Source organism: Rhipicephalus microplus, chromosome 6, assembly GCF_043290135.1.
Source record: "Rhipicephalus microplus isolate Deutch F79 chromosome 6, USDA_Rmic, whole genome shotgun sequence".
Classification (NCBI taxonomy): domain Eukaryota; kingdom Metazoa; phylum Arthropoda; class Arachnida; order Ixodida; family Ixodidae; genus Rhipicephalus; species Rhipicephalus microplus.
Genome location: NC_134705.1, coordinates 173,601,391 through 173,617,835, shown reverse-complemented (window position 1 = coordinate 173,617,835; position 16,445 = coordinate 173,601,391). Strand labels below are relative to the sequence as shown.

The following is a 16,445-nucleotide window of genomic DNA, read 5'->3' as shown; positions in this document are numbered from 1 at the left end:
GGAAAGAAGCAAAAACGAGCAACAGCATCGAATATCCCCAACAAGGAACTTCGACAGCTGCCTCAGCACCAGTGTCGACTCAGCAGGACTCATCAGACGTGGCCCTTTACGAGCTCAACACCGTAACCAACGCGTTCAGCACACAGAAGGTCATGACTCGGCTACGCGTACATGGCAAGTTCTTGGATTTTGAAGTCGACTCGGGTGCAGCCTGCACACTCATCAGTGAGGTCACGTTCAAAGCTACGTGGACAGATGATCGACCACGGCTTCAGACCGACAACATGCTCCTACGCACATGGTCAGGACAGTCTCTTCGAGTTCTCGGATGTGCAACGGTGATTGTTACGCACGGAAACAAAACCATGACACTACCACTTGTTGTCATCAAGGGAGCAGGTTGTAACCTCCTTGGACGAAACTGGTTTCCTCACCTGGGTATACAGATCACGGGCATCAATGATGTATCCGGCGATGAACTTGTTTCGAAGCTTCTCGACAAGTACCAATCTGTATTCGACGAGGACATATCAGGACACATCGGTCCAGCGGTACAACTAGACCTCGTGGAAGGAGCGAAACCAAAGTTCCTAAAAGCACGGCCGGTTCCTTTCGCGCTCCGGTCAGCTGTAGAAGCAGAATTGGATCGACTGCAAAGTCAAGGCATAATCGAGCCAGCACAGCATTCGGATTGGGCAACGCCTCTCGTACTGGTTCGAAAGAAGAATGGCTCGTTGCGAATATGCGGCGACTACCGTTGCACAGTGAACCAGGTATCAAAGAAGGCAGACTACCCACTTCCCTCAACTGATGAAGTGCTCAGCCACTTGAGGGGAGGCAAGGTCTTCAGCACCCTGGATTTAGCACAAGCGTACCAGCAACTTCACGTGACGCCAGAGACAGCAGAGATATTGACCCTGAACACGCTGAAGGGACTATACAGGGTCAAGAGATTGCCTTTCGGAATTTCTGCAGCCCCAGCCATTTTTCAACGTTTTATGGAGACAATGCTGTCAGGCATCACAGGCGTGTGCGCATACCTAGATGACGTGATCATCAGTGGGAAAGACGCCACGGAACACGCCGAGAGACTGGAAGAAGTGCTGAAGAGGCTACGAAACTACAATCTGCGCCTCGGAAAAAACAAGTGCTGCTTTGCGGTGCGACAAGTTTTCTTTCTGGGACACCGAATCGACGAGACAGGCGTCCACACAAACGAAGAGAAAGTTCGAGCCATAACGGACGCTCCAGCACCAAACTGCAAACAAGCGCTTCAATCATTTCTCGGAATGCTGGCTTTCTACGACAGATTCTTGAAGAACAGGGCAACAGTTGCCAGCTGCCTATACCAGCTTCTTCAGAAGGACGCCACGTGGAGATGGGAGACAAAGCATCAAGAAGCCTTTGACAAGCTTAAGGCATTGCTGCTCAGTCAGACCGTACTGGCACACTACGACGAACAGAAGGAGCTTCTTGTCTCTTGTGATGCTTCACCATATGGCATAGGAGCTGTTCTGTCTCAACGTGATGACCAGAATAGAGAGGCGCCAATCGCTTTTGCATCTCGGACGCTAGGGCCGGCAGAACGCAAATATGCTCAATTGGACAGAGAAGGCCTTGCTGTGGTGTTTGCAGCCCACAAGTTCCACAAGTATATTGCGGGAAGAAAGGTGACTTTCGTCACTGACCACCAACCACTGCTCGGCATACTGGGTCCACAAAAGCCAACGGCTCAAGTCCTTTCTCCACGGATGACCAGATGGTGCATCAAGTTATCGGCGTATGACTACAGCATAATCTACAGGCGTGGCAAGAACCATCAAAACGCGGATGCGTTGAGCCGTTTGCCATTACAAGAACGTCTCGATGAACCCTGGCCTCCAGGTGACGTACTATTGTTCGAAGCGTTATCGAGACCTCCGTTGACTGCTGCCGAGATAGCACGCCTGACACAACAAGACAGCATCATGCAGAGGTTGTACAAGGCAGTGCAGGATGGTACAGTGGAGAAACTCACTGGAGATGAGTTTGCTCCTTACCGACGACGAGCGACCGCACTAGCACTACAGCGCGAGTGCATCACACTTGGATCCCGAGTGATCATACCGAGCTCTGCACGATCCCGTGTTCTGGCACTTCTGCATGCGGGTCACAGAGGCATGGTAGCCATGAAGAAGTGCGCAAGGAGCTACGTATGGTGGCCCGGAATGGACAAGGTGATCGAGGAAACGGTGCGACAGTGCCGTGAATGCCAAGCAACGCAAAAGAGCCCACCCAAAGCTCCTATTCCTACGTGGGACCGTCCCCAGACAGCATGGAACACGGTGCACGTTGACTTCGCGGGGCCACTACTCGGACGCACCTACTTAGTTGTTGTGGACGCATACACAAAGTGGGTGGAAGTCCGGCACGTGACACAAGCAACATCCGCGGCTGTAATCGACGTGCTCCGAAGCCTCTTTGCAACGTTCGGCATTCCCCGAAAGGTCATCTCCGACAACGGAAAAGCATTCATCTCCAACGAGATCAAGCAGTTCTATGCGTCGAACGGCATACAGGCTGCAACCTCACCAGCATATCATCCGGCAACAAACGGCCAGGCAGAACGCTATGTGGCGGAGCTGAAAAGAGCGCTGTTGAAAGATGCAGACAAGTCCATACAGTGCCGACTTGCAAGATTTCTGTATCGGCAGCACACGACAATACACACTACCACAGGTATGACACCGGCGAGAGCGATGTTCGGACGAGAATTGCTCTGCCCTCTCGATCTTCTTAAGCGGGAGACGGATAAGCGAAGTCCTGAGAGCCAGGAGGCATTGCAAAAATCACGCCGCTTCGCTATAGGGGATAGAGTGCTTATCCGGCAGTTTTTGAAAAAGCCAGATTGGATTGAAGGCGAAATACTGCGCCGCGTCGGACCACGATCCTGGCTTGTAAAAAGCGACCAAGGAAAGGTTCGGCGTCACCTCAATCACATGAGGAAAACGAGTCAGACCAGACAAACAACCCAATCGCGGACAGATTGGAGCGCAGCTGACGATCTCTTGGACGCAACGCCAGAAGAGACGCCATCGAGCTCAGCTGCTCAACCGCCTGAATCGCCCGAGATGCAAGATCACACTCCCTCGCAACCGTCGACGTCACAGGCAGTGGCCACTCGGCAACTGCGACCACCAGAGGTTAGGCGACCTCCAGACCGCTATGGAGACTTCGTCTAAGGGAGGAAGAGTGACATGTCGCCTTAGAAGACGACATTAACGAAGTGCGCGCGGGGCACTGGCGCTGTGGCACGAGCGCGAGCCTGGCGTCGAACGCTGGCCAGGAGTGACTCCAACGCCTGGGCTACGCTTTTGAACTTGTTCACGTTTCCTGTCCTTTAATAAATCGTATACAGTCACAAGCGGCTGTACAGACGTAACACATACCAACTAGCCCAAACTACCACACTTCGTGTTGAGACGTTGCCGATTTCCTGTCTACTCGGGTCTCGCGAATTTTCCTTTCCTTACCCGCCGCGGTGGTTTTGTTCAGCTCGGCTGTCGAGCCGAAGGTCGTGGGATCGAATCCTGGCAGCCGCATTTTCGACCTAGGCGAAATATGCTAGGGACCCCTCTTGCTGCGATTTAGGTGCACGCTAAAGACCCCCCCCCCCCACACACACTGTGAAAAATTTCCGGAGCTCTCCACTGTGGCGCGTCTCGAGCAAAGGACACGTCAAACGTGATAAGACTGTCCCGATAGATAGATAGATAGATAGATAGATAGATAGATAGATAGGTAGGTAGGTAGGTAGGTAGGTAGGTAGGTAGGTAGGTAGGTAGGTAGGTATGTGACTAAAGTACCCTTTGTATCGGGTGGACTCGGTATTAGTGTCCTAGCCAAACTAAATAAAAATAATGAAAAAAAAAACAAAACGCAAAAGTGCTCGTCGGTTTCCCGCCCTCTAGTAGCGTGCCGAATAATGATAGTATCGCGCGAGAACAGCACGACGTCCCCTTGTCCCTTTGTCGTACTAACTAGCCCCAAAACCGCCGTAGCCCCGCCGCGGTGGTCTAGTGGCTAAGGTACTCGGGTACTGACCCGCAGGTCGCGGGCTCGGATCCCGGCCGCGGCGGCTGCATTTCCGATGGAGGCGAAAATGTTGTAGGCCCGTGTTGCTCATGTTTGCGTGCACGTTAAAGAACCCCAGGTGGTCGAAATTTCCGGAGCTTTCCACTACGGCGTCTCTCATAATCATATGGTTGGTGGTTTCGGGACGTTAAACTCCACATATCAATCAATCAAAACCGCCGTACTTCTAAGTGCCGACAAGTCGCGTGTTTCTTTCCTGCCCGAAACTTCCGCGGTCACCGTCCAAGAAAAAAGCCCGGTCCATCGTCGCTCGTGAATCTCTGCCGTTGCACTTTTATTGTCGTCGTTCTCGTCATTAGTCTCGTACGGGTGCCGGCGGTCACTTTGTGAAACAACTTGGCACCGCTCTCGCGCCCCTTTTCGCGCTGTCATCATATCTTGATGCAATCATTGCAGCTGCTGCTTGATGTAATCCCTGTATCTTGTCGGTGGGAGTATCTTGAAAGGGGGGGGGGGGGTGAGTCGTGCAACGCAGAATAGTCGCCGTTCTGCGTTGCACTTTTTTTTTTCTTTTCAATCAATGGAAGCCCTTCTTGTTCATCGAGATGGGATTGTTTCTTGGCCACAGGCGCGCCTTTTGTTTTCGAGCGCTGGGTTTGCCTCGCGTGCGAACAGCTGGCCCGTCCTTTTTTTTTTTTTTCCTCTCCAAGGACGCGAGTATTATCGTGCACTTCGTTGTGTTGTGGCCGTCGTCTCTCTGTGTAGGTGTAGTGACGATCGTCTTGTAAAGCCGGGCTTTTTCTAGCATTTGGGGGTGAGGGGAGTTTGTACTAAAATTGGGTTTAGAGAACCACGATGGTTAGCAAAATTAATAATACTGGAGGGGTTTTTAACGTCACAGAACCTCCGAGATTATGAGAGAAGCAGGTAGATACGGCCCAGAAGTAGTTACAAATCTGATTGGTAGTCAAAATACCCGCAGCAGTGAAATTAAGCCTTTCCTACATTGGTTAGCACTTTACTATGCATAACAACTGGGTTAAATAGTTGTATTCCTTTTAGCACAGGGTAGGCGTTTTTAGCGCCACGGGCAAAATACATGCATGTATATTGTTTGTTTATTCTGATTGCGCACTTTCAGGTGTCGTACTCTCTTCTTCTGCGCACACACAGCGGTTCGGTGAAAGCCGAGCAGTTTTCATCTCCGTCACTTAGTAATTGTTACTACAGTCTGTTACAGCGTAAGAGTAAATGTATGCTCAGCCAGGCGAAATTTCCATAAATGTCTCACTAACTGCAATCGCCTACTTGTGTGACGTCAGAACCTTTCACGTATTTCGGGCGCATGACTTGGCCTTACAGGCACATGTTCATTTCAATAGTTGTTGGTCAGACAAATTTTACTTCTTGGCAAATTTAGAACCAAACGTAACGCTTTTAACAAGAAACGACAACTACTTCTGAAATGTGGCACCCAATCTTTCCGCTTTGGTTAGATTTCTGCCACGAATACTGTTATTTCAAACTGTAGCTCATTCTTCAGCACATTTTCGACAACCCGTCATTCGTTGCTTCATGAAATGTAAATCGATTGTTGTCCCTTAAGTATGTTTCATAATCAATGATATTTACACGAGATGCTTCGACGGTGCTCTGAACTGCAATTAATGCATGGCAAATTTAAATATCTGCTCCTAAAATACCAATAACTGGTCTAAACTAGCATTTTTTTTTTCTGCTCCGAAAGCACTTGGTGCTGCTCCAAAGCAGCGCCTTTCCCATTGCAAAGTCTGCCTCAAAAGAAGTAAAAAGTTACTTCCATCACTGTGGATCCGCGCCAAGCCCCGAGTGTTGACGGAATCGGGCGGGTTTTCGAAGACGATCCGATGCGAGTTGAATCGCGAAGAAGGTAATTCTTGCGAAATACCCGCAGTCGTTTTGCACCAAGGACACACGCGGACAGTGACGAGTGCACCGCTTACGCCGCGGGCGTCAACCGGCACAGCCGAACACGAATTACGAGTCGGAGGCTTGGTGTGTCGACGTTGAGGGGAAAATTCGTTCAGCCAGTGTCACTGAAATACGAAAGAGGCGTCGTGTCGCGTCTTAACGGAACATTCAGGTTGTGAGGATTTTGGCGCCAAGTCCGTTAACTAAAAGAAAGAAAAAAAAAAACTTCTGTTCGTGCAATCGGCGGAAGTAGTCTGCTCGAGGTATAACATTACTCTCGAGCACATTTCAACGAACGAAAGGAAGACAGCTTTAGGGGGCTCGTTTTTCTTTGCCGGGGACATTTGCGAAGAAAGTAAAGTAGACGAAAGGATCACTTAATGCCGCCAGGGGCAGAACCTGCGACCTTGGATGCTCTCCACGTTTAGTTGCTACAGATGGCTGTCCCTATATTGTCCTTTGCTTGCTTGTCTGATTGGGCACATTTTAGTGTTTTACAGCCTGTTAATCTTCGTTCTGTACGTCTGTGTCATTATGCGATGGGCTCGGCCGTGCACTTGCCACTCCTTGACCGTCATAAAGCTGCGCCGCTAATGATTGTAGTTCAGCAGCTTTTTTTATTATTTAATTTTGCAAGCTGTCAATAATACAATGCTTAGAAAGCTCGGATTCAATCTTCGTGTTTTTTTTTCGTCCAGTATTTTGTTTAAGCAAAATGCTTCAAGATTTAAAGTGGAACTAACTTGCTCCTTCAATGCTGTTTGTAACGCATGTGAACGTTTGTGTATTGGGATATGCAAAAGTAAAGGAGGCAAAACTACTCTGGGGAAGATGGAATGTTACGACAAGAAATTCGCAAACTGGGGGGTTGAGCCGCAGCGCACTTGTATGTAATTTCGCCCCCTACTGATGTCGCGAAGTACGAGCCAAGCAGTTCGTTCTTTTCTATCAAACCGAGTGCAATGACGTCTTTTCTACTGCGTGCTCACGCGATACAGAAGCGCGAGTTTGACCTAATAACGCGTGAGTTTGACCTAACGTTGATCGCCGCAAGTTTCAAGAAGAAAAAAATAAATAAAGTGGCGTACTTGTTCGGCAGGAAACGTCGTACTGAGGTAAAAGGAGAAGCCTGCGAAAAATTGCGGTCAATGTGGCTTCTTTGACCAGGACTGCCTTTCGTAAGAAGTGCGATTCCAATCCGTCTGGGCGAATCGGATAATGTGGCTCGTTCGATCATTGAAGTTAACTCGTTGTCGCGGTCACTTTCGATCGCTATCGGGTCTGATCTAGATTCGATTTCTCGGTGGTGTTCGAAAATCGATCGATCGATGTGTGGGGTTTAACGTCCCGAAACCACCATATGATTATGAGAGACGCCGTAGTGGAGGGCTCCGGAAATTTCGACCACCTGGGGTTCTTTAACGTGCACCCAAATCTGAGCATACGGTGGTGTTCGAAAAGTACGTTGGTTGCGATGCTCGTTCGTCGAACTCGAAGGTCGCGGGTTCGATTCCGGTCGGTCGCGCGTATCGATGAAGGCGAAGCGAAAGATGCCCGAGTACCGTGCGCTTTCCGTGCCGGAAACGCCATGTTGCCGAAATTTCCGGAGCCTTCCACTGTACGGCGTGCTTCGTGGTATTCATTTCTCGATGGTGATTTGGCTCCTTTACGCAAGCTGCAGGAGGATGCCGACCGGTACTGAGTGATTTGAGTCCCGATCGCTTTTAATCGAAATCGGCGGCGCACCGTAGCAACGCCGATATTAGGAAGTCATTGGGTTCGTTTTAGTACGCGGAATTCCGTTAAGGACGGACTGCTAACGAGACTGGCACCTGCGTTCAAATGGGTTGAATTTTTGCCGTACGTTTTCTTACCTGTATGTCTGTGCGATATTAGTGTTTTTTTTTACAGGGGCGCCGGTTGAGCGCACGTTAGTTACGGAAGCGTCGTGGTCGGTTCAACGCTATATAACTCGGCAAGGCCCTCATTAGCCGTCGTAATCATTTCATATTATCGTGTACTTAAATCTACCAACTCGCGTGGCTGATAGTTTATCAGAACGTAGCGCATTCAACACTCGACGTTGTTACGTGAACTGTTAGGTATTACCGTTATTCTTATGAACACCGTATTTAGAACGCTCTTTCAAGACGCGTCCTGGAGGGTCGTTAAGGTGTTGGAGTAGTGACTGTAATAGCGCACCGTCGTGGTGGGCACGTAACCTTGTAGCCGCTACGATTAGCGTACGGTAACGTGGCCAGATGGTCAGTGGTGCTTATGGAGGCGTCCGTCGCGCTGGTGTAGCGGTTGATGTGCTCGACTGTTGATCGGAAGGTCGCGAGTTCGATCCCGACGAAAATGCCGGGGGCCCGTGTAGTGCACGATGACGTTGCACGTTTGAAAAGGGCAGATTGCGGCGTCCCTCGCAGTCATATCGCAGTTTTGACGTGTAAAAAACTCCCAAGCTATTATTACGATATATGAAGTCTTTGTTTTGAGGCGAAGGCCGTAGATACGTGATCTAGGTCGCGTGTTGATGGTCGGTGGCGACGTCAACACGAGTTGATGACGAAAAAAATCGCCGTCACGCTTTGACGTCACCATAAACGTCGTAGTCAAATTTTTGTGACATAATCATGGTATCCAGCATGAAGAAAGCTGCGTGCCAACCATGACGGTGCGGCGTACCATGCTCGCTTCACTACGTTCTATTTGTCGATATTCAATTGATTTATCGTTTTCACTTTAGCGCCTAAATGACTCGAGGAACGATTTCGCGCATGCGCCGTAAAGGTCTTCCGCGTTGCTGCCTAGTATAAGGTCACGTTCGCGGCGGCGTGACGTCGTTCGTCCCTCTGTTGTGGCTTTAGGAGCGCACGCGAGATGAAGCGCCACCCGTAGTCGTGGATGAGAACGAGGGGAAAGGGAGGGGGGTGTAAGCGTGTCGGCGCCGTTGCGACAGCTGGCATTTGACCTTGCCGACCGAGTTGTTACAGCGCTGCGTAGACGTGTACGCTTCTCCCCCCCCTCCCATCTTTCTTGCTCAGTCTTTTCCCTCTCCCTTATTGAACAGCAAGCCAGTCTATAGTCGATACGGCCGTTTCAATTTTCTTTTTTGAGCGCGCCGTCGGTCTATTTGCACACACTTCGATGTCGCTTCATCCGAAGGGAAACTCGTAAATTACTTCGGCCTCCTCCCTATCGCTTCGCTTGTCACGACATTGCGGGGGGGGGGGGGGCGAACGAGTTGATTCCCGTTCGTTTTTGCAAAGGGAGCAGCCGATTGCCTCTTTGATTCCTATTCAAGGTTTGAACAGACTGCCGTGTCTCTATTGCCGGAGGCGAAAATTGAAATGTCAACTTGCGTGGCTTGGGTATGCAGCATTTCTATCACTGTTATTTGTTTCCTGGGCTATTATTCGTTTGCCATAGTTGCCTAGTTCCTGGGATGTTCGCCTGAGTAAAAGTGTCACGGGTTTATACGAAAGATGTGTTCAATCAGGTAGCCATGTTAGAAGCAACCTAAGGAAATTACCAGGCATTGATGCCAGAAAAAGTATTGAAGGTCCTTGTAGCTTTTAAATCTATTGCGGTAATTATTGCACAAATGTAGTCATTTTAATTTTCTTTCCCACCATCACACTGTTTTGCACTCCAATGTCGCATCTTCCCTAACGGAAGCCAGTAACTGTAGATTGCTTGGACTCCGAGCCACTTATGACATTTCGTGAGGCAAAACAAGTTGGTTTCCTTTTGTTTTCAAAGGGAGCAACTGTTCTTTCGTTGATTCCTATTCATGCTTGATCGGATTGCTGTTTCTTTATAGCTGTGGGCATAAATAGAAATGTCAACATGCATAGCTTGGGAGGGGCAGAATTTCATCCCAAGGGCTTTACTAGTGCGGTGCTCTTGGTTCACTATGGTTGTGTAGTCCATGGCACATTCTCTTGAGCAACGATGTCATTTGTTTGTATGAAGGGGAATCTATCGAAAGCTTGCTTTGCTTTATCACACGACCTAACGAAACTATCTGACAGAGATGCCAAGTATTGGAGGCAGTATTTGTAGTATTTAACTGTAGTGTGGCAATTATGATGCGAATGTGAAGAAGTTGAAGTGTACAGAAAGTGTCACCAGTAGGGATCCAGCCTACAGTTTGCGGATGATGCATGCCCCTTTTATTCAGTCTTCTCATTGACGAGGAAGCAAGCCTAGGCAGTACAGCTGTTTAATTTTCTTTCACACCATCGGCTGACTCGTCTATTTGCTCTCTGCCTTTTGGTCGAGCGGAAACTCGTAAATTACTTGGTCCTCCAAGCCACTTCACTTGTAAGGATATTTAGTGGGCTAGAAAAAGTTGATTCTCAATAACTGCAAAGGGAGCAAACGATTGGCCCTTTCTTTGATTCCTATTCAAGCTCAACAGATTGCTGTTTCTTTATTGCTGGAGCCATAAATTGAAGTGTCAGCGAGTTAGGCTTGGAATGGCTGATTTTTCATTTAAGGATGACGTTTGTTTCCTGTGCTCATGGCTCACCATGTACAAGGCCCCCTGTTACCCATTTCCTGGGATGTCCTTAGAGTGAGCAACATTGTTGTGGGGTTGACTCGCTGCCCTACTTGGTTGTAGTTGTATAAGAAAGGTTTTATAGGACAAGTATATTTGACAGCACAGAATTCTGTTTTCGGCTGCTCTGAAACACTTTCTCATTCAGAAAGCTCTGTTACACATGTAAGGACATATATGTACTAGTGTGTTCTTTCGATGATCATCATAACAGATGTGTGCAGAGTGAAGTTGAGTTTTTTTCTCCATCCACATCAAATTACTGCCTTGGAATCTTCAAATGCTCTTTGTAGGATGTACGGTTAGGTGTGGCCTGTGCAACAAAGAATTTTTGTTTTTGTCCCCTTTATAAAATTTTGCAGTTGTTTGCATGCCTCGCTTGTGCACTATAGGCTGGCTTTTTGTTTGTTTTTGTGATTTGTGAGGCACTTTTCAATAGTGCGGGATAAACTGGCAAAACAAGAGAACTGATGTGGACAAGTGCTAATCATCTCGGCTATTTACGTGTGTTTTTTCCCGTGCTGTTGAAGTTTTCTTGACGACGAGCTACCAACTCGTCCGAACATATGTGCTAATTTGTTTCAAACACAAAAAAAGAGAGTAAAATAAGTGTTATTGGCTGCTCGATGAGCATTTGTGGCATCTCTGTTTACTCATGAGTGTTTTTGAGGTGGTCGCAAAGCATGAACAGCGCCTAATTTGCCTTTTCAACACCATGAGCATTGACATACATTAAGTGCAGGCACAGGTAAACGTGTCAAGTCTTCAAATGAAATCTTTTCATTCGTTTGTTAATTATTCTTACGATGGCATAGCTTTTCCGTTTTATTGACCATTGCTTGCATTGTGTAATTGCGCCAGTTCACTCTGGCAGTACATTAGTTTGACGACTCAGGCCTAGTCATCACTAAATTTAGTGTTGATTGATTGATTTGTGGGGTTTAACGTCCCAAAACCACCCTTTGATTATGAGAGACGCCTAAATGTAGTGTTGTTTTGGGGTGGAGTGGGTGTCAGAGTATTGGGACTTGCAGGTAATGTGTGCAGCATTTTCAAGTGCTTATGCTGTCATTAGTGTTCTTGGCATAGTCTTCTTTTTGGAATTGAGAAGCTTCTATTGATAGAATACTCAAGATATATGTTTTTTGCTGACTGTTCCTGTTTTGTTCTTTTCCTTGTTCTTTTCCGCCAGGATCGCGGTTATGGAAATAACCAGCAGCAAGGCTACAACTACTACAACAATCAACGAGGGGGAGGTGGTCGAGGGTAAGCATCAGTTTTTTTTTTTTTCTTGAGTTGCAAACATGTGTCCCCTTTGTCACAAAGACCAGTGCTTTCTAAATTTGTTCTTTGGATCAGTGTTGTCCAAATAGCCACATGCATTAACGTGTCTATTGGCAGTTATAAGGCAATCGCTTCTGAATAAGAAAATGAAGCATTTGAACTCGAGGCCCTGCCGCGGTGATCTAGTCGCAAAGGTACTCGGCTGCTGACCCGCTGGTCGCGGGATGGAATCCTGTCTGCCGCAGCTGCATTTTGTTTGGAGGAGAAAATGCAGTAGGCCTGTGTGCTTAGATTTGGGTGCACGTTAAAGAACCCCAGCTGGTGCCCGGAGCTGGTTTCGGAGCCCCCCACTGCGACGTCTCTCATAATCATATGGTGGTTTTGGGACGTTAAACCCCGCATATCTATCTCTAAACTGAAATATACCCATGTACTAATGTAGTGTGTTTGTTGCACCGTTTAAAATGCTTCTCTAGCATTTGGTTCCTCTGCAGAATGCAGCGATCGAATGGTTTAATGCAACCAGGTACTGCACTTTTGATGAAAATACAAATGGCAGTAGAGGCATGTGGCACAGACTTTCGACATTTGGTGTTTGGAAGTTCGCATGCTCAATCCAGATTTTTAAAAAACTGCGCTATATATGAAGCAGTGACCAGGGAAGACGAGCCAAGATATTTTGTACTGTTTTCACATCATATACCAGTGATACAGTTACTCCAGTATATGCGTTTATTATGTTAAAATGCAATAAAACTTAGTTGATATTCGTCAACATTGCAGCGTTCCGACCATCATTATTTAATTTGCTACATCATAGTCGGCAAATATAGTTGTGATTATGGACAAAGTTTAGTTCTATGCCTTACTCACACTATTTCATGAATGGCAATCTTCCGTTCACATAGAAGGCTTTCAAGTTAAACCCAAAGGTTATAGTTGTGTGAAGTTTGTGGCATAAAAAGCACTTTTATAGGTAGTTTCTAAATTTCAAAACTGCTAACGGGTAAGTCTGCTGATATGTAAGGCATCAAAATCATCGGTGAAATGGTTAGTAAGCAAAGTATTCTAAATAAATTGTATCATTCCGGCTCAGGTATCAGTTTTTAAGATAACACTATGTTAATGGCATTGTTAGAGACAAAAACATGTCCTGATGACTAGTTTTCTGGTGGCTTGGGCAGAATTGTGGCATTTTGGGGACAATGTTTAAATGCTTCTAGTAGGGTGAATGTTAGACATGCTAGGGCTCACTATTTGATGCCCTAAAGCCATCAGATTAGGCCGTTTATCATTCAAGAATGATAATAGAAAGTAATTTACCACCTGTATTGTAGTTAACCTGCTAATGAAGTACTTTGGCTTAGTTATTATTGTCTTGTAGTCAATTCGTATTTCAATTTTTGCTGTTTTCGTAGCATACCTTCAATACATAGCATACCTTCATAGCATACATTCAACTTTTTCCGGAGAGGGACCTTATGCGTAGAAATTTTTTACTTTGTATTAGGCTTTTGGATGCGGATCCGATGTTCTGGTAAGTATTTACTGTTGAGATTTGACTTTCAATGAGTAATCGCCACCTAGTGATACCACCGCTCTTACTCTTCTTTTATGTATTTATCTTTTTATAACTCTCTATGAGATAAAATAGACTTGTCACTTACTATGAGCTAAAGTAGGAACATCGTTTCTTGACATCTAAGTGCTGTACATTAATCTTGAATGCACAAGGATTTATTCACTACGTAGTGTTGTTATTTGACGTAACCCTTTCAGTCCCAGTGATGCCAACTGGAATCGTAAATTATTGAGGTCGGTCAGCAAGCATCTGGTAAAATGAAAGCTTTCTTCCTCAAGAGCTCATGTTTTAACATCTGCTCTACATTGTGCTGTCAGCATGATACACACAGTAAAGCGAGGTCACGTCTGAACGAAGATATTACATGAGTGGTCGTGCTGTGTACGCATTTCGCCAAGGCAGCGCCTTTTTTCACTATGCGAAAATGGGGTGTTTATTTTAGTTAAATTCTGCAAATATAAATTTTGGCTATTGGCATAGTGCTGCCCAGTCTAACATTTTAAGTAGTAAATGAAATAAATATTGTGGAATTTTAATTACATAATTATTCATTTAATTGACACATTACTCTTCTTTGAAAGTAGTGAGCCTAGAGTTTCTGGGCGTTTTGGACTACCACAAGCATGCGCATCTGGAGAAGTAAATACTAGTTGCGTACATTGAAGATAGTTACTTTTATCTTCAAGTTCTGAATTAATAATGGTGATGGTTGGCAGTAGACTTGTAGTTGAAGCCTAACTACTATGCCTTAATGTTTTGTAAATACACAGCTGGCATTTTTTGTTCCCCCCTCAAGCCAAGCAGTGCTGCCCCCCTTCCCCTCATCAAGCTACACTGGTGCTCCCTCGCCCAACCCTTGCACAGTTAGGCGAGGGTTTGTACCTCCCAAGACAAAATCCTGCCATTGCCCATTCTAGCCCGTATTGATGAATCTGTGCCAACTCGTCCAGGATGCAGTCTTGGTTTTTTACAGCACGTGCCTTTCAGGAAGCGTCTACTTGTGCAAATGCACCACTGTCCGAGGCAAAATAACAAACGCAACAGGCGCATTAATGATGTCGCAGCCCAATGTAGAAATTTGCTCTCGCCTTCTATGTTAATGTAGTTTGGTGCAAGTGTATCAACCAACTTTCTTGTTAATAGACTTTTTAGTTTATTTTTGTCTTTCTCATTTAGTTTTTGTTAATCATGGGTCATATCTTGCGTACACATCCTTTAGGAAGGTGCATTCTTAGCGAGAATTGTCGATTTTCGCTAAATTTCTCTCTTGCTTTGTCACAGCCAAGAGGAGGAGAAACCCAATCATGTGCTCTTGATGACCATCCTGAACCCTGCCTACCCCATCACAGTGGTAAGGGCAGGCCTCTTTTTAATTATGAAACTAAAGTTTGTTAGTATTTCAAAAAGTGGCGACTGATAAAAAATGGCTCTTTGCTTCGATGATGTCTGCAAACATCTGTTCGCAGGACGAAGCTATAACAAAACACGCGTTATAATAAAGCACGCGATTTGCCCGTACAGATTTGCTCGTAGGCTTTTGTCGAGAATAGGTCAATTGCCACTTCCGTGAACTTCGTGCAAGTGCCTATTATTTTTATTCGGTAGCAATTTTGTTCCACACCTGGCACCTTTCCGTGAATCCTCTAGCTCTTTGGCAAATTAACGGCACAAGAACATGACTTCTGCAGAGTTATGATGTTTGAGATGAGATACTATGTATAAATGCTTTGCAAGATGCAACCACAGATTTGTACGCATATTCCGCATTCCCAGCCCTTTACTTCCCCGTATTTTTTTATGTTTATTTGAATGGACGTTGTTTTCATGCAAATGTTATTCGTGAATTTATTGACGAATTCTTTACCTCTTGTAAATCTTTCGGCTTTCAGAACTGGGAATCATAACTAGCGCGTGGCAGCATTGACTTAGAGTACATATTGCACAAAAAAAAAGTGTGAATAGCAGTTCATTTGTGCTGTCTTTTGTGCATGCGCCTTTGTCAAGCTTCTTCGAACTCTCTCCATTGATTCGCACCTCGTTTGCACGCGGGCGGCCATCTATTTCTGGAACAAGCTTATTCAGGAAGGTCGTGCCTACGGCAGAAGTTATTTATGCCACTTGTGATGACGTGTAGCTTGGGTTCATTAGAGCACGTGTCATCGAAGGACAGTCTGAGAAATGGAAGTGACACGTGGACTTGTTTTTACGGCTGTTGTGGAACAAGAGGCGCTCTTGCGCGACGGCCTGGAAACTGTAGATTGCTGTAGTAAGTTTTGCATAGTGAAGTGCACGTATGAAAGCTTTTGAGTGAAATAATTTCCAAAGAGAATTGGGTGAGGGGAGTATGCGAGAAAGGCGCTTGCCTGTCGTGTTGCGTGATTTGTGCAGGGTGCTCTTATTTTGTCGTTGTTGCAGTTGTTGCACAGAACCACAGTACTAGTGGTACGTGAGAAATTGCTGTGGGTGTTCCTGTAACTTTGGAATTCCCTGGGTTTCGTAGATTTACGTTTTTTCTGCTTGTTTTACCTTGTGTGAACTTCTAATTAAGTTTGTGCAGCATGTGTAGCTAAAAAAAAAAACAAATGTGTTTACTTGATTTCAGTAGAGCACTTTCAGTGGGCATTCCTACGGCACAAAGCTTTGTTTAAAAGATACTTTCCCATAGATTGGTAATAGAACCCTTAGTTTTATAAGAAATGCCGCACTGGTGAAAGGCTACATTTACCATTGTTCATATAGAAAGTGTTTAATTTTTTGAAGATCATCTGGGAACAGAAGAAAAGATAGTTCGAGGTATAGTGCATCCAGGACGGGGCAGAGAAGAAAACACAGAACACAAATGTTGTATGTGTTCTGTGTTTTCTTCTCTGTCCCGTCCTGGATGCACTATACCTCGAACAACATGAATAACCAATAAGCCCGCCGTGCAACCTTAGAAGAAAAGAGTGGCGCGATTCTCCTCATGTAATAGTAAACTTGACCATTTTG

General features: G+C 46.1%; 1 protein-coding gene across 8 annotated transcripts in view; it reads left to right on the top strand.

Moving 5' to 3' along the window:
• LOC119167044 (heterogeneous nuclear ribonucleoprotein L) overlaps positions 1–16,445 on the top strand; it is a 137,096-nt gene that overhangs the window by 6,209 nt on the left and 114,442 nt on the right. For 5 of the 8 annotated variants that reach the window (XM_075867032.1, XM_075867031.1, XM_075867025.1 and 2 more), the window contains exons 2-4: positions 11,784–11,857; positions 13,386–13,412; positions 14,739–14,808. In XM_075867032.1, coding sequence (XP_075723147.1) covers positions 11,784–11,857; positions 13,386–13,412; positions 14,739–14,808 — 171 coding nt within the window. The remainder of the gene's footprint in view (positions 1–11,783; positions 11,858–13,385; positions 13,413–14,738; positions 14,809–16,445) is intronic. The other 3 variants (XM_075867030.1, XM_075867029.1, XM_075867026.1) reach the window with 1 other exon arrangement.